This window comes from Toxorhynchites rutilus, chromosome 3 (assembly GCF_029784135.1).
Source record: "Toxorhynchites rutilus septentrionalis strain SRP chromosome 3, ASM2978413v1, whole genome shotgun sequence".
NCBI lineage: Eukaryota > Metazoa > Arthropoda > Insecta > Diptera > Culicidae > Toxorhynchites > Toxorhynchites rutilus.
This window is the reverse complement of record NC_073746.1, coordinates 256,377,998-256,395,477: the sequence shown is the minus strand read 5'-3', so window position 1 is coordinate 256,395,477 and position 17,480 is coordinate 256,377,998. Positions and strand designations below refer to the sequence as shown.

The window sequence follows — 17,480 nt, the reverse complement described above, 5'->3', positions numbered from 1 at the left end:
GACGATGACCTTGATGTGAATGATTTTGAAGACTTTCTGAAGAAACCTGAGGATGTTTACGTTGGTATCGATGCAGAAGAAGCTGAAAAAGGATCGGACGCAGCTAAGAAGCCGACCATCAAATCGATTTTTCGTGACTTCTATATTGAACTCGTGAAATAGATTTCCAAGCGATTTGATTTCAGCGATCCGGTAATCAAAACCATGATCTAGCCTTGGTAAACTCTTGAAATTTCGACCAGCTGCCAAACCTTAATAATTTGATGCGCCAATTTCCTCAATACGTTGAAGCAGGTAATAGACAAGGTTTGGAAGACGAATCCAGGTCACTCAAGACGAAGGTATTACAGCTCGATGAACCGACCTAGAAACCATACGGTTTTTCGGATGAATAAAGAGAAAAGCGTTTGAATTTAGCACAACTTAGTTATCTCGCACCTACTTTCGGAGTGGTTTTATTTGGTCAATCGGACAGTTATATAAGCGTGGCATTATAAAGGCATGAACAAAACCTTATGTGTTACATTACAATGAGGATTGTGTTGCTTTTGGATGGACATTTGTGTGGCGTAAAGATATACATTCTTGTATGACATAAACATTGTAATGATGGTTCTAAGATTTCTGTACTGACAATGATATAGCTTGGATGAACCTTGTTTGAATGACAATGATGTTGTCATGATGATTCTGAGCTTTCTATGATGATTATGATAATGCTAATAGAAGCTTTGTCGGCGTTACAAAGATTTTGTGTTGCTTATAGCACTGACAATATGAGCTTTTTCGGAACGTTTTATTAATACTATATCCAACAAGTCATTTGTAAGACACTTTTTGATATCATTCATAAGCGTGTGTTGAGCGAGTATTTTCGCTTTACAATCAACAAAACAAAGTCCGGAAATCGGTTGGCACCCACAATTATAGACTATATTGACCATAAGATGTATCAGCTCAAGGTGGAGCTTCAAGGATGAAATCGACGAAAAAATTGAAGCCAAAACCATGTATAAACATCATACAATTCAGAGGATTATGAGGAAACCTTTTTATGATTTATTTTGTTGTATTGATACGACTTGAACAACCCATGAATAAGAAACATAAATTCAAAATGCAAATAAACCTTTATTTTCATTTTTCTCCTTAGTTTTTCGATACAGATTTTTAAACAATTTTTCTTGCTCAAAATACAGATATACATATTTTTTCTGAAAATTTATTTCTTTACAGTGATTCGCCTCTACTTGGACATTCCAAGGCACCACGAAGTGTCGCAGAGGCTATTGTGACCTATAATTGGGCATATCAACACAATGTGAAAAAACAAATTAAAACAGAAATCATTGAAAATCGAACAAACAACCATCAGAATAGTGTGCAAAATACATAATCTAGGTTGAAAACAATTTTTTTACAAAAATGTCCAGTTAGAGGCAAAAATGTCCAATTATTCGAGTCGCATTACAGGTCTGTCTAATTAGCTAGATGCCGAATTAGTGGCGAATCCCTGTATTTGATACGAAAAAGCCCACAATCCAATCGACGAAAAAAACATCGACCTAACAACGACCGTAACGCTGTTACCTATTCACGATGACGACGATGAGGTATCGACATCTGGATACGGCATTAGTTTGTATGAGGCAAACTATTCTCTATCATATTAGTCGGCCCGAATCAGTTTATAATTGCCAAAATTGGTATGAAATTTTTTTCTTGGCATAATTTTTCCTACTTAAAGTACGTTGTCATGACCCTAATTTGAATTATTTTCTATAGACGTTCAGCTATTCTCAAAAAAACTTGTCATTATAATATAAAATTATCTCAAAACATATTTTTTTATGACGTTTTTTCACCACTTACAGGCAATGGTGATTTTCACTTACATAGAGTACTAATTTGATTAAGGAAAAATCATGTTCATTCATAATTTTCATTTTAAAAGTGTATTCATTCGTTCTGCAAATCCATACTGTCATGCCTATTCCCCAATATCGTCAACGCGGATATTCCCAGCTGTATTTGACAATGTGGAAGGTAGGTCAGAACCTCATCTATCGGATTCTATAGAAAACTCAAATTGGAACGTTTTTGCAGTTGAGTTCCGACAATCCAATCGACGAAAAAAACATCGACCTAACAACGACCGTAGCGCTGTTACCTATTCACGATGACGACGATTAGGTATCGACATCTGGATACGGCATTAGTTTGTATGAGGCAAACTATTCTCTATCATATTAGTCGGCCCGAATCAGTTTATAATTGCTAAAATTTGTATGAAATTTTTTTCTTGGCATAATTTTTCCTACTTAAAGTACGTTGTCATGACCCTAATTTGAATTATTTTCTATAGACGTTCAGATATTCTCAAAAAAACTTGTCATTATAATATAAAATTATCTCAAAACATATTTTTTTATGACGTTTTTTCACCACTTGTAGGCAATGGTGATTTTCACTTACATAGAGTACTAATTTGATTAAGGAAAAATCATGTTCATTCATAATTTTCATTTCAAAAGTGTATTCATTCCTTCTGCAAATCCATACTGTCATGCCTCTTCCCCAATATCGTCAACGCGAATAGTTCGTTAGTCGAAAATACTGAATAATTAAACAAACTAAATGGCGTCACTGGTGGTTCTTTTTTCCACTCCGCTAAACTGTCATCTCAAACAAAAACAAATGGATCATACAACTGGTGAGTATGAAATATATTTCGGCTTTTTAATTATTAATTATTTTATCTTGTCTTATCAGCTATGAATACATTCGACTCGTTTGCTTCCATCAATCGGTAAATGAGAAAGATGATTTCTCCCATCACCACAGTGCGGATTTCCACTTCTATCACAGCAGCCAACAACATCCGTTTTCCTGCTGCAGTAACCTCCAACCCCTGTTGGCAATGCCGGGGAACAGCATTAACAGCAGCAGCAGCAGCAGAATTTGACCATGGTATGGTATTGCGAAGAACTTTCCCCATTAGAGGTTCCGTGCTTCGCGCACATTCAAAAATCCTCTTCAGACACGAAAACTCAACGACAAGGAGGTATTTATCAACTTGCTCAGCTGAATTACCACCCGGAGGAACCCGAATGCACTGATTCCGTTGTATAGTAGAATGAAAATAGGCGAGGTAAGCGAACGTAATCGCATGATATTTTAATGTTCGCATTTTTATCCGGATCATACAACTGGTGAGTAGGGAATTCATTTCTGCTTTTCACTTACTAATCATTTTATTTTGTTTCAGCTATGAATACATCCGACTCAATCAATCGGCGAATGAGAAAGATGATTTCCCTCATCACCACATTGCTTATTTCCACTTCTGTCACACCAGCCAACAGCATCAGCTTTCCCGCAGCAGTATCCTTTAAGTCCAGGGTGCTATTCCGGGGAACAGCATCAACAGCAACAGCAGCAGGACCTGGCCATAGTATTTCGGGCAATTTTCCCCATCGGAGATCCCGTGCTTCACGCACATTGAAGAATCCTCCTCAGCCACATATCTGTGTCATCGAGGGCAAAGAGGTATTCATCAATGTACTCAGTCGGATTTGAATCGTCAATCTAGACAACCCGGATGCACCGATTCCATTATATACCTTATTTTTATTATACATGGATTTTTATTATTTTTTTTCAATAAAATGCTTAAAATCGATCAATGTATTTCCTTTTCATTTTCAATAACAAACCAATACAAACAAGCAGCAAGCAGTGCTGGAAGCAGCGCTGCAAGCAGGTCGACGCCTTGCACATGTTGGCGAAAAAGTGGCGTCAAGTTGTTCGATGAATGCATATGAAAGGTCGATAACTCGATTGCAAAGTGGCAGCATTTGAGGTCGATTGTTGACATTTCATCGACCCGATCTTGGCAGGCAAAACGGAATGTGGGTTATTAATCAAAGAAAAAGTTGACGAAGAGAAATCGATCAAGTCACTTACACCCCTTGCATTCTAAGCCCCTCATTCATAATTTTTATTTTAAAAGCTTGTTTATTCCACCCTAAAAACTATTACCATTTTCGCTTCACGGAAATGCAACACGAAGCTGAATGTCTTCAAAGTTGAACTGTGTGGTGTGTTTCCCACATTTGTACGACCCATTGGGCAAATTTCAAGCCCAATCGGATTCCGGAATATAATGAATATCAAATTCTCTCAAGCAAATACAATATCCAAACAGCCATACTTTAGAAAATTACTCCGTCTCTATGTTTCGTTAAAATCTCTCGTGAAATATTTCGTCAAGTTGGGTTGTGTTGGGAAATGTCAAAACACATTGAAATAAACACGCGGTCTTGTTTTGATTTAATTCTGTTCGGGTTTCTCTCTATCGCTAGTAGTGCATTCTGCTTTACGAAACACGGAATTTTAGTTTTTGAAATATCGTACCTCGCTCCAAATTACTAATTACTAAGATGGGTAAATCGAAAGCAAGTCGAATAAAAGGTCTCACCGGTCCGAAAACATCTCTCGGTGATCAAATCAACGAGGGCCGGGTAGCTAAAAAACCAAAAGCCAGCAAGTTTCGCCTGCGAGCCGAAGAGGAAGAATATGTGGATGCCAAAACTACGAAGAAAATCCTCAACCAGGCTCGCAAACAACAAGCTGAGCTCAATCTTCTAGGTGACTCGTTTGGTCCATCGCTAGCCGAGTCAGCAGCGCTGGCTGAGGGTAAGAAAAAGCATCGCCTGGGAGATCACGATTCTTCAGATGACTCGGACGGGGAACATCGGGGAGAGGAGGATGTTGACGGCCAGGATTTCTTCGATGACATGAAGATCAACGAAGAGGATGAGCGAGCATTGGAAATGTTTCAAAACAAGTAGGTTTAAGCGCATATTTAGTTCACTGGAACTCCACTGATACGTTTCCTCTTCTAGAGATGGTGTGAAAACGCGTACATTAGCTGACATTATCATGGATAAAATCACCGAGAAGCAAACTGAGATTCAAACACAGTTCTCGGATGACGGATTGCTCAAGCTGGAGGAAATTGATACACGGGTGCGGGAAATGTATGAAGGCGTTCGAGACGTCCTGAAGCGATACCGCAGTGGCAGCGTACCGAAGGCGTTCAAGATTATTCCCAAGTTGAGAAATTGGGAGCAAATTCTCTTCATCACTGAGCCACACAATTGGAGTGCCGCTGCGATGTTCCAAGCAACGAGATTATTTTCATCTGGATTAACTCAGTACATGGCCCAAAGGTTCTATAACCTTGTGCTGTTGCCACGGGTACGAGATGATTTAGCAGAGTACCACAAGCTGAATTTCTATCTGTATCGAGCGCTTAAGAAGGCTCTCTTCAAACCGGCAGCCTTCATGAAGGGTGTCATTTTGCCACTGCTGGAATCGGGAGATTGTACACTGCGGGAGGCGATTATCCTCGGCAGCATTATCAATACTACCACAATTCCAGTGCTGCATACATCGGCCTGTTTGTTAAAAATTTGCGAGATGGAATACTCCGGTGCGAATTCAGTCTTCATTAGGATTATTCTGGACAAACGATATGCTCTGCCGTATCGAGTGGTGGATGCCGCAGTGTTTCACTTCCTGCGATTCGAAAAAGACAAACGCGAGCTTCCGACACTATGGCACAACGCACTGCTTACTTTTGCTCAACGGTACAAGCATGATATATCCACAGAACAGCGCGATCTGCTTTTGGAGTTATTAAAGTTAGTATTCTGTTAGTAATGCTATCAAGTAACTGAAAGAGTTTAATTCTTTTTTTTGTGTTTCCATAGAAAAAAATCCCACCACAAAATCACACCAGAAATCCGTCGCGAGCTGATGGCGGCCAAATGTCGCGATGTTGAAACGGGTGAGAGCTTGGCTCACGAGGCAGACATGGAATATAAGGAGGACGACGATTTCACTCCAATGGACGCAGACGAAGGTGAAAAAATGGACAGTGATACGAATGATGAAGATGAAGAGTTGTAAAATAATTGAATGAACATTATTTTATGCTGTACAATTAGTTTCTTTATTGCTACAAATCGTATTTATGCAAATACATCAGATTTATTGATACAAAATCTACGCTCGAAGCTGTTTGTGTTATTTGCTAGCCAAATAGAAATATTAATTCTTTGTTTTCAATTAATGAATCAGTTGCGTCAACAGTGCATCAACTCAATTACCGTTTATGTACGGCATATTAACATGGAACTGAAGAAGAAAGAATCTCCGTAATATTGCAAGGTTGTGATTTCATCAAATTTAGCTAACTTCTTGTTCACAGCCAGCCAGAAGTATTTTTTGTCACGTTCTCATGACAAGAAAACATCGAAATTAATTTTTTGACCAATCTTTTTTCGATACAATTTGCTGCTGTAAATACATTACATTTATTTCAATGAATATTGTGTTGAATCGTATCCTTGCACCAAATGCAAAACATTCATACAGATTATCCTGGTTTTCAGGTTTTAATTAACATCTTATAATTACTGTATAGTGAACATCGTAGCACATTACCTGGACTCATCGCGTGATTCGGACGAAATAGTGTTTGTTCTGTTCTTATCAATATGCGCTAGAAATAATCGATAAATGTGGAATCATTTTAGGGATAATTTTGTTACCATGTTTCGAGCAATATTAGAAGGAATATTTCACTCAAAAAACTAGCAGACAGGCACGACAGTAAATAATAAAAAAAAACTAAGAGTCACAAATCTTGTTTTAACTATTTGTATACACCGCGTTCTTGTTTGTAACGCGCTATAAACTATAGGTGAAATATTTGGAAATATATTATTCCACTTAATAAAACGATAAAACAACATACTGAGTGTAAGGGAAATCTATCATTTGTTATCTCTAGAGTGCGTTGAATTCTCCCTTTCCGAATTTTTCACAACACGAACAATGGTTGTTGTTATAGAGGTTTAGCACTTTAAGTTTTTGACACCTCTCATTTGTTTTATTTACTACATGGGCTGAAAAGTCACGAGATTTTTAATGAAAACAATCGTTTTTTGGACAAAGCTGTGTTTATTCCTCAACATAGTTTCATTCAAGTGCTAGCGATTTTCCAACATTTCGATTCTTTTTCTGTAGTACGAAACGTTTTAGTTCTTCAAAATATGCCGCAGTACAACTCTGCAGACTGCCTATTGAACTCAGGAGTGTGGTAATGGATCCACGTTTCATCCATTGTCTCCAAAGAAGTCTGCTCGATTACACTTCAAGAAGGCCAAACCGGCTGTTGAATTATCAACGCGCCGCTGTTTTTGGTCGACGGTCAGCAAACGAGTCACTCATCGCGCGCGCCTTCTTCATATCCAAAATGTCGTGCAAAATGTATCCCACTCGTTCTTTTGAAATGCCTACGGCCTCAGCTAGCTCGCGTAACTTCACCTTACGATCGTTCAAAGCGAGTCGATGCACTTGTTTCATGATTCACTGATTCGTAGCTTATTTTGGCCTTCCAGAGCGAGGTGCATCTGCGATGATTATGCGGCCCATTTTAAATTCACTAATCCACCGATAAACTATTGTTCTCAAAAGAGCAGAAGTGTTGTTTTTAATTCTTTATTTTTAAGACTTTCAGCCTCCTGGACTGGTTCGTCTCAATGTGGAGCAGAAGTGGGTTAACATTTCGTCAACCACTATTGATTGTTCAGGAGTTTTTCCCTTCAAAAAACAATGTTTGATCAAAATACGATATTCCTCTTTTTCCATTTTCTATACGAATGCTCAGGTAGTGACACTTAAACAACTGTAGTTTGTGAACAAATATACGAAATGTCATGAAACTTCATACATAAGCTAGTGACAGATGAACCTCTCGAAATGAATCTTGTACATTTTTTAGTGGCGCCATCTGTTGAACGCATGTAGTATAGTTAGATTTGCCATTCTATCAGAAAAAGATAAATTGAACCGATTTTCTAAGAAAGCCATGGTTCAATTCGAAAAAACTAAATCGTGGGAGCTTGGGCCTATGCTGACAGGGAAGAAGGCCTATCCGAGCGTCTGATCACCATGGAGGTGAGCTCAAAACAGCGTTTGTTCCCCATGTCAGGTGCGGTTCTCATCTGGCGAGACTTGAGGTTGGTGCAAGCCTTGCAAGCTATCCGTAAAAATGAAACGCACAGTAAAATACACAAAGAAATTCGAGACAGTACAATCGAACTAGACCCACGCAAAGAACACGGACACGGAGATTGGAGATTGGAAACTCGGTAGATGGAGCTGCAAGGCTCTCAACTTTCTTGCGAGTACCCGAATTCTTTCGGAAATTTTGAAAACTCGCAATTCCAACATCGTAGCGCTGCAGAAGGTGGAGGACTGGCTGGTTCGATGGTGCGATCGCTTCAAGGTGATCATACCATCTACCAGGCAGGGTACAGCTCCTATAAAACGGATGACCAATACACGAAAGAAAGTGCAGAATGAGAATGCGAGGCCACTTCTTCAACATCAACGTCCATCAACTCCCATCAAGCTGGTATCGATGATGACGCGCAGCTAGAGCGTAAATACGTTCGCTGCCCAAAACACGACATCAAAATCGTCATCGGTGATGAATGCTCAGGTCGGCCAAGAGGAGTTCAAACCGGTTAGCGCCCATCCGCGAACCAACGAAAACGACCTAAGACTTATCGACTACGCTGTCTCCAAGAACATGATCATACGTGGTACCTTCTTTCGGCTCAGCCTCTAAGGTCGTTACCCTGGAGTTCGCCTCACCAAACGGAAACACAATTGATCACGTTTTGATGGTTGGTCGGCACTTCTCAGATATATCAGAACTTGGTGATGGTCAAACTGCGTTCTAAACTGTCAGTCGTCCCTAATATAAGACATGAGCGGTCACTAAGGTTCACCCTACAACGACTGCAGAAGCCAAACGCTGTGGTAACATACTATCAGCGTCTTCAAGTCGCGTTACCGAGGGTAGACGCACTGGACAAGGGAACGAATGGTTTGACGACGAGTGCCGAGGTCTTCTTAGCAAGAAGGATGCAGTACGCGCAGCCATGCTGCAACTAGCGACTTGACAAAACGTTGAACAATATCGATTGAAGCGAAGGCAGCAAACACATCTCTTTCGGGACAAAGCGCCGCCTGGAAGAGAAGGCGTGTGAGAAGAAGGAGTCGCTTTATAGTTCTCAAGAATCGTGGAAGTTCTTCAAGGAACTAAACGCCTCGCACAAAGACTTTGTTCCGCGGACCGAAATGTGTCGAAACAAGGAAGAAGACATTTTCACGAACGAACGCGGGTTGATCAAAAGGTGGAGGCAGCACTATGGTGAACGTCTGAACAGCACGCACACAGGAGACCGAGACGGCGTGGATGATGACTACACAGGTGCAGTGAACAACGACGATGGTCCTCCTCCTACGATGACGTGGCGCTGGAAGGTGTTATGCGAAGAGCGGGCTTCAACATGCGGAAGTATACGTGTGACGGTAACGGACTTGAATACCCGACTGAACATGTTACATGTTAGCAGGAGGGACTGATCGTAACAGAATTCTGCGATGAGCAGAGCATGTTGCAAGATTGCCAGACAACAGCCCTGCAAAAATGATGTGAAGTGAAGTGGTTGGGACAGGTGGAGCAGGACTTGGCAAGAATCAGTGCGGCCGGGAGTTGGAGAAATGCAGCTATGAACCGGGTTCATTGAGACAACAATGTTTTGAAGCCGATGCAATATACAGTAATCGTTCTATAACTGGACCTAGTTGAGTTCGTCATAGTCGATTTTGCGATCATTGAGTGTTCTGTACTAAAATGAAATTAAATTTTGCCGTCTTCAAGAATTAAAATAAATATGACACTGGGTGGAAAAATGAACTTCAAGACATTTTGAAGAACAAAAGTTCATCTGCTCATATTCACTGGTTGCTCAGAGCTTTCATTTAGATTTTCGTCTGGAATATATAAGGTTTTAATGCGACATATCCCAATAATCTAAGCGTTTGAGTTTAGCTAAAATTATTTATTTAAACACTGATCACGAGTGTTCGTGATAAAGCAAGATTTGAGTAGTGCTTCACTTACTAGGTAGGTGAAGATATTTAATGAAAAACTCAAAAAAAAAGTTTTTAGAGACAGATTGTATCGTCAAGAGAATATGTTTCAATATTCAACCCGATCGTATGATGAGAAGTGGGTCAATAAATTTTCATGAGACCTTGAAGGAAGTTGAGCTAATTGATAATTTGAAAACATACGAATGTGATAACAAGAAATGAAACTCAAAATAAGACTTTTAGTAATTTGATTTTGTGTTTATTGTGATCTGTGTTACATCCAGAGGTGTGTGTGATATCGGAAAAAAAATTCGTGGTACATAAATAATAAATTCCAGTTCATTCAAATGTCAGAACTGGGGTGATTTGATTAAAAAAGAAAATCTACCTAGCCTGGGTGTGGCTGTGACAGATTGTTTGAATTTCAGAATATAGAGCTGAGAGCAGCAACCACAATCATTACCCTTAGGATGGAACGACGAACTACGTCTACGTAGCAGGCAGCCAAGCAAGAATTTTCTTGCCTCATCAAACCAGTAGAACTGACCTCAAAACTAACTACAAATAATAAAACACGAATGTTTAATTTTTGATGTGCTCTTATTGATCTAATTTATTCCAAGTTAAATTCATTTGTCTTGGCAGACGTTTTCGCTTCCCTACATAATAAATGGTGTATACCGATTATCAACTAATTGGGACGTCTGTTATCATATATTCAGTAATAGTTAACAACAGCTTGACTCGTCTTTTGCATATTCTCTACTCAATTAGAACCTCATGCAAATTACCATCGAAGCATCTATCTTTCATTGTCCTCTTTTTTCGTCCCTTTCCTGCGGTAAGTTAGAGTTAAGTTCAATCATTTAAAATGATCTCAGTAGCATTTAATGTTTTAGATACTAGCTTAATCATTATAGGTTCCGATTTAGTAAGGATAAAAGCTTGCCTTCTCAATAACACTGGCAACTCCTCCCCAGTTATCATAATTTGACTATACTAATCATCGACTGGACTGGTCAATTAGATCGAAATAGAACGTATCATTCTCAAAAGACATGTTTCGCATAAACTAAGGCAATTCGAAACAACAAACTCAACAGGAATACTTTTAGAAGAACAAACTGAAGAACTAATCTGGACCAACGGTTCCACTAAACCAAAAAAAGCAAAAAGGAGAAACTAGTGAAATATCGATTGCGGAAAAGGTTTGTAATGGCTACACGATAGTAAATAAAGTTGTAGCATAAATAGTTCGTAAATAGTTTGTCTGTTTTGTAAAGTTTGTTCTGTTTTTGGGATTGACTTTCAGTACCTGTTCTGGTTGAACTGCGACTGCACAGTGGCCCGAGCAGCTCCGGCCGCAGCATCGCGCACTATCTGATTGCCGAAAAAGCCCGATTGGAATTCCTGCCGGGCCTTGTCCATCGTAATGCGGTTATTCTCGGTACCGCTGCGGTAAATTGCGTGGATCTGTTGCGAAGAGTTGCATTTTTGTTCATGACTTTATCGAACAAAACGATTCAGAGTAGGTACTTACTTTACTCAGCATCAATATGTTTCCTGCCGCACATGCACCGTATCCAACTGCGATAGCCAATACAAAAATACCAACAAGAATACCGAGACCGCCACCGCTGAACTGCGCGATTGCCATAATGACACCGCAAGTACCCGAACCGGGAAAGCCAATCGTTTGAATTATCGTAACCAGAGTTTGGAAGAAGAAAATAAAGAAGAACATCATAAAATTGAAGCTGGAATCATTCTTGAAGGCTTTGTAGGCTGGACGATACCTAGAAGAAAAATAAAAGATATAAGTAATGCGGCTGAATAGGGTAGTACCCGTTGTGGTTATATTACCAGCACAGGAAAGAAGCAGGTGCGAACAGCACGGCATAGAAGATGCCCAGCCCGAATGTGCGAAAATCGCTGGAATGAATCAGTATCACCAAACCGCCGATGATATTCACAGCCATAACCAACGTGTAGAACATCCACAAATAGTACAGATTTTGTACAATTTTCTGGAACTCGGTCGGGATGTCAATATTGATGTCGTGATAGAAGCAGGGTTGCATCGGACAGAATGATGGCAAAGGAGGCCAATTGTTCGGCCGACTCGCATTGGCACTGTTAATTAGTTCCGCCTCGCGACGCTCCAACTCTTGCGCCTTCTTTTCCAGCTCATCCTGGCGTCTCTGCGGAAGGACAGAGTTTGTAAGTGATGAAAATATATTATGAAAAAAAAATTATGTGAAACGTTAAAAAACTTCACTCGAATAACACAACTATTAGACTACTGGTTCTAAAAAAAGCCGTACCTTTATTATATAAATTTGGCTAAACATTCAATGTATACAAAAAAGGATGATAGGTAAACAAAAAAGTGTTTGAGATTTTCTAAATCAATACAATAAGAGATTGGTACACATATTGTGTCATTTAAAAAATATCCAATAGTATCCGAAATACATTTTTGTTGAGCGATCTTTAGAGTTTTCCACGCTGGCGCAACTAACACGTTTTTCAGAGGTCGATTGACATTTCACATGGTTATCGTCGCTCTCATGATATGTATCAAAGCGTTCTACATAGTATAGCAATAAATTATATCAGTGAAATTGCAACTGCTGCCAGCAGAAAAATTTGAGTTTGAGCGTGAGTTTGGGTACACTATATACTTCGTAGTCCCTCTCCGTGATTAACCTGAACCAGCGAAATAGTACAAAAAACACACTGAATGGCGCTTGGGAGTAGCAAACCATTCACATTGTACATGTTTTGGTGATTGGAGCTTTAACCTCTCTGTGCTCGCGCGCAAGATCGTAACTCGATATACTCACACACAGTGCGTGTCTGTAGTATTGCTATTGTGTGTTTTAATGCTTTATTGGTATTTATTTGAAGAAAAAGATATAGTTGAATGAAAAAAACTCCAGAAAACATTTTTTCTTTAACTTCATTCAGTTTTAATAGTCATTTAATTCAGCTACCTCATTGATTCTCGTTCTGTCAGACCGTATGCGCGAGTATAGGAGGATTGAATAGTCAATAACGACGCCGGTCTATTCCCAACATCCACCAGGAGAAGGGAAGGAATGTTAGTATGATGTTCTGCGACCAGAAGGGTCGCCTTTATAGCGTGGTTCCCTTGCGGTTATCATGGGAGGAATAGTTGTCAGTGGGGAAAGGTGAGAATCAGTATTCACCGAGGTAAGTGATGTGATTTTATAAACGCGAAATATCGATCATTCGGCGAAACGAAAACCGAAAAATACCGAAAATCTTGTTTGTCACAACACACGGGCTGCAGTCTAGTTAACGCACCCCCAATTAAATTAGACCCAGATAGCGAACGACCACTGTACTTCCGCACAACCAACTAGAATCATTCAACCCTTTGCGGTCGTTTGTCTGCTATCAGCCACCACAGCTAGGAATTATACCGAGTAATTTACCATGTAACAGTTTACACAGTTTACACATTTTTTCTAAACAAATTTTAATATCTAGTGATCCTTTTCACAAACTAATACGTCGATTATATGAATAATAGATAACAGTACAGGTCGGACTCGATTATATATAATCACAATTTCACTTTCAAGGTTAATTTTCGAATCCAATACATAATCGAATCACAAAAAAAGCTATTTTTCTATTAATGAAAAAATTGTTTTCTTGAGATTCGATTATGTATAGGATTTGAAAATAATTGTTGGAAAAAAAATGGTCGACTATATATAATCGAGTCCGACCTGTACTTGGGATAAACAAAAGATTATTAGCTAGAAAAATTAGACGATATCTTTTAAGGGAAATTAATTGCGACCGCGAAGGGTGAAAAACTAGTCAAAAACGATCTTGCCAAATTAATCCCCGAGGGTGGATTTTATTCTTTACATTGTCGAAAAACTCATATCTTCAAGCACCCAACTGTATTTGATCATATAGACCAAAGCGGCAAAACAAATAACCATTTAGTGTGTTGACTCAAATTCGAAAAAAAAATCATATATTCCCTGATTTTCTATTAAATTAAAAAAAATCCAGATGTAGATTAGTAATCAAATCTGTCAATATCTTCCAATAAATGAATTGTTTGTGATTTTTAATTGAGTAAAATGACGACTAAAGAGTATTTTTGAAAAATGAATTTACTAATACGGTTCAAAATTATCTTGAAAGACTCTCAAATACTAGAACAAGTCATTTTCATTTTGCCTCCGATCAATTTCATGAAACTGTTAGGAGCATTTTGTAGTCTTGAAAGGGGGTTACAAACATTTGTTTACAATTGGTGTTAAGCCTTTTTAAATTATTGCTCCAGAACTGGATGATCTTTTTAGCCTAATCAGTGAACTATTACTATATTTGCCTAAAAAATAGTGCAAAAAAAAACATCTACTGTACGGAATTTGAATCATGCGTTGAAACTTGATTTATATTACGAACACTACTTTAATACTAATTTTAATGAAGATTTCATCATTAATGATCACTTGTTCATTCAAATTATAGTAGATTCTTACTTTTTCTATCACTTAACATGGTAATGGTAATGGATTAGAGAGACTTTAAACTCTGAGAGTTCATTCGTCTCTATCACTTAACATGAAAACAGCAAAACCATATATAGAAAATACCTACAAATACTGAAAAATTACCAAAGCTTGTTTTTACGGAATCTGCTAACGCAAACATTTTTTTCTGGTTTTGATTATTATTTTCTTTTAAACGCTTACTATTTCAACTATAGGATGGTATCAAACTTGTGAATGATGTCATACGTAAGTGTATACCCGAGGTTTTCACTATTTAATTATGCATAACAAAAAAGTGAAAAAAAAAATTTTACTTTACTTTTTTACTTTTTAAAATGAAGTGTTCGAAAATTTAGTCCTTCGGAATATGAATCAAAACGGTATGTTTCATATCACAAATGCGTCCCACACTATCATGCCGGGGGTTCGGGTTCGATTCTCATTCTGGCCGGGGGATTTTTCATCAAAGAAAATTCTTCCGAGTTGCACTGTGGTCACGCGTATTCCAGAGCTTGCCACTCCAGAGTGCTTTTAAGGCGTGTTATTCGGCATAGAAATCTCAACCAAGTATTACTAATAAAAATGACGCAAGTAATGCTACGTTGAGAAGGCAAAAGTTCCACTGGAACGTTAGTGCCATCGAAGAAGAACAATTCTCTATTGAAACATATTTCCTACTGGTCCAATCAATACCAAGCAACCGAACAGCAAGCGAGAGAGAGCGAAGCAATCGGCTTAATTTGTTACTCCGTTCAAAACATATCAATAATTAGCGAATAGTAACTCCGAATAAAAATCGATAGCAACCCACAAACGGATGGCGTTGTACATTTGATAGGACACGTCGGAATGAATCATCTCTAGGTTAATCAACGGTTTCGACAGATGATTGGACAGAATACGACTAGACACAAGCATGCACGAACGAGGAATTGAAACAACATACGGCCGAAACTAATTGGAACGGCAACATTTTGGGACGACATTTATGTTAACATGTGAGTTGTTAGTCAGAATAAAAGGAAACAAGAACAGCTGATAAGGTCTACTAAGCTACACAATCAAACATAATAATTACTAGCAAGGGATCGGGATAATGGAGAGAGGAAAGCGTACCCTTAGTTCCTGTCCGGATGCATGTGAATAGGTGTGAGTGGCAAAGTTTGATGTCGTGGGAGAAACGAAACAATTTCACACCAATGAATGGCAGCGAGGTCAGATTACACCACACATAAGTTGACGCATGACCCATGGCAATGTTTTGGTTTTAACGTGGAAATTAATTTCCATCACAGTGAGGCGCGTAGACACGTGAATGGAGGCAAGTAAAATGCAGAGTGTTTATATGGCGTTACATTAAAAAAAAGGTTGATGAAACTTACTTGCAGCTCGGCTGTGGATATTTGTGTCATCGCCGCGGGACTGCTGGCACTTCCTGCCGCATTATTGTTGTACTGTGCTCCACTCTGACTATAGGCCGGAATAGTTTGTGACGAGGGCTGCAAGGTCGCCGGTTGACCAAAGTTGTTCTGCGTTCGCTGCTGGCTAACGGGATCGTTCGAAAAAGGATCATAATCATCCAGCGTCTGTTGTGGACTCGTCGTGCTTCTAGTGGCAGCCTGAATAGAAGCGTCCTAGTTGGGTGCAACAGAAAAGCCTTATCAGTATGAATGACATACGAGTTCGTTTTTTTTTTGCAGCAGACTCGTTATAAGATTTCATTTTTTTTAAATCACAACAATCGATTTAAGTATGCAATTACCAAGAGTAATGTTTTTACCATAAAGATATGCACAATACAATTCTTCTTGTATGCCAATAAAAATTCAAAAAATGAGAATTATCATTTGATTAATCAATTTAACATAGCCCAATGACAATTCATTATTGTAATATTGAACAAACTATTAAAACTAGACATACTAGATATACAGTTTTGTTTATATAATTAAGAAGAAAAAACATTATCATCCCTACACAAAATACCTCCCCAATTTGGATTTCCTCCTGCTTCCTGAGGCTACGCAACAATGAATCACAAAAGAGCGAGAAGGAAAAAAAAGACCCTGCAAGCAGTACATCAATTCCGCAAAACTACTCACCGCAAACGGATTATCGACGATCGGTTCGCCGAACGGATTATCATCAAATCCAGACATTGTCAAAAACTCGGCTCGGCTTCTAGAAACTTTTCTGGAGCACTCGTAACGTTATCAGTTCGGCACCGTAAAAAATCAAAGAGATGACTACGAGACTGTCACCCAGTCAACTGAATTTAGTGCAATTTTTTGCTGGTTCACCTCCCTCGACAGTAATCGGGCACGATTGGTGTCCAGTTTCTCTTCTTCCCACCACAACGTTCAGTTTTTCACGTTCAGCATGCACACAAAATGTTTACAGAAATTTCAAAAATTGTTGAATGCATTCAAATTACTTCCAGATTTCACTGTCGCCACGAAAATTTTCACTTGTATCGCTTCGACATCACTTTCCTTCCTCTCTTCGAATTTCTCTTGCATTTTTACGTCGGCTGTCATCGTGACAATAAATGAAAGGTGAGAAAACCCCGGTGTTATATTCCAGGGTGGAGTAGAAGGCGGGCTATATTTGGATAGCTAAATGAAAGGTGGTGTCGTCATCAATTGCATTGAATATAAAATTTATACAGAAAAAACAAATGAATGTAAAAATGGTCACAATTTCATGTTTTTTAATCGAAAAGTCTTATTAAATGACATAATTTCATCAAACTTCAATCAAACCGACAATGACAATTGTATTGTGACTTATTTTCATTATTTAACCCTCATGTACTCACATGCAAAATCATAACTCGTATACTGACGCACGGTTCCACAGATCGAAAGTTGAATTGCTCTGTAATATTGCTATAGTGTATTTTTTAGGCCT

The 17,480-nt window shown here is 38.8% G+C and overlaps 3 protein-coding genes across 6 annotated transcripts in view; 2 read left to right on the top strand and 1 right to left on the bottom strand.

The window, feature by feature from the left end:
* LOC129780125 (60S ribosomal protein L36) overlaps positions 1–17,480 on the top strand; it is a 378,186-nt gene that overhangs the window by 334,362 nt on the left and 26,344 nt on the right. The window lies entirely within an intron of this gene.
* LOC129780119 (bystin) lies at positions 4,295–6,071 on the top strand. Its single transcript, XM_055788078.1, has 3 exons — positions 4,295–4,849; positions 4,908–5,708; positions 5,778–6,071. The coding sequence occupies exons 1-3, from the start codon at positions 4,443–4,445 to the stop codon at positions 5,974–5,976; spliced, it is 1,407 nt and encodes a 468-aa protein (XP_055644053.1). The 5' UTR covers positions 4,295–4,442; the 3' UTR covers positions 5,977–6,071.
* Positions 6,020–17,104, bottom strand: LOC129780120 (secretory carrier-associated membrane protein 2). Its single transcript, XM_055788079.1, has 6 exons — positions 16,673–17,104; positions 15,953–16,204; positions 11,887–12,224; positions 11,564–11,819; positions 11,339–11,496; positions 6,020–6,571 (listed from the first exon to the last, which is right to left on the bottom strand). The coding sequence occupies exons 1-6, from the start codon at positions 16,727–16,729 to the stop codon at positions 6,562–6,564; spliced, it is 1,071 nt and encodes a 356-aa protein (XP_055644054.1). The 5' UTR covers positions 16,730–17,104; the 3' UTR covers positions 6,020–6,561.

What these genes read in the sequence shown, in the direction of transcription:
- LOC129780119 (XM_055788078.1), top strand. Translation starts at nt 4,443, where the DNA reads ATGGGTAAATCGAAAGCAAGTCGAATAAAAGGTCTCACCGGTCCGAAA. An exon ending in TTGGAAATGTTTCAAAACAA is followed by an intron (nt 4,850 to 4,907) that starts GTAGGTTTAAGC and finishes TTCCTCTTCTAG; the next exon opens with AGATGGTGTGAAAACGCGTA. An exon ending in CTGCTTTTGGAGTTATTAAA is followed by an intron (nt 5,709 to 5,777) that starts GTTAGTATTCTG and finishes GTGTTTCCATAG; the next exon opens with AAAAAAATCCCACCACAAAA.
- LOC129780120 (XM_055788079.1), bottom strand. Translation starts at nt 16,729, where the DNA reads ATGTCTGGATTTGATGATAATCCGTTCGGCGAACCGATCGTCGATAAT. An exon ending in CCTGCTTCTTTCCTGTGCTG is followed by an intron (nt 11,820 to 11,886) that starts GTAATATAACCA and finishes TTTTTCTTCTAG; the next exon opens with GTATCGTCCAGCCTACAAAG. An exon ending in ACATATTGATGCTGAGTAAA is followed by an intron (nt 11,497 to 11,563) that starts GTAAGTACCTAC and finishes TCTTCGCAACAG; the next exon opens with ATCCACGCAATTTACCGCAG.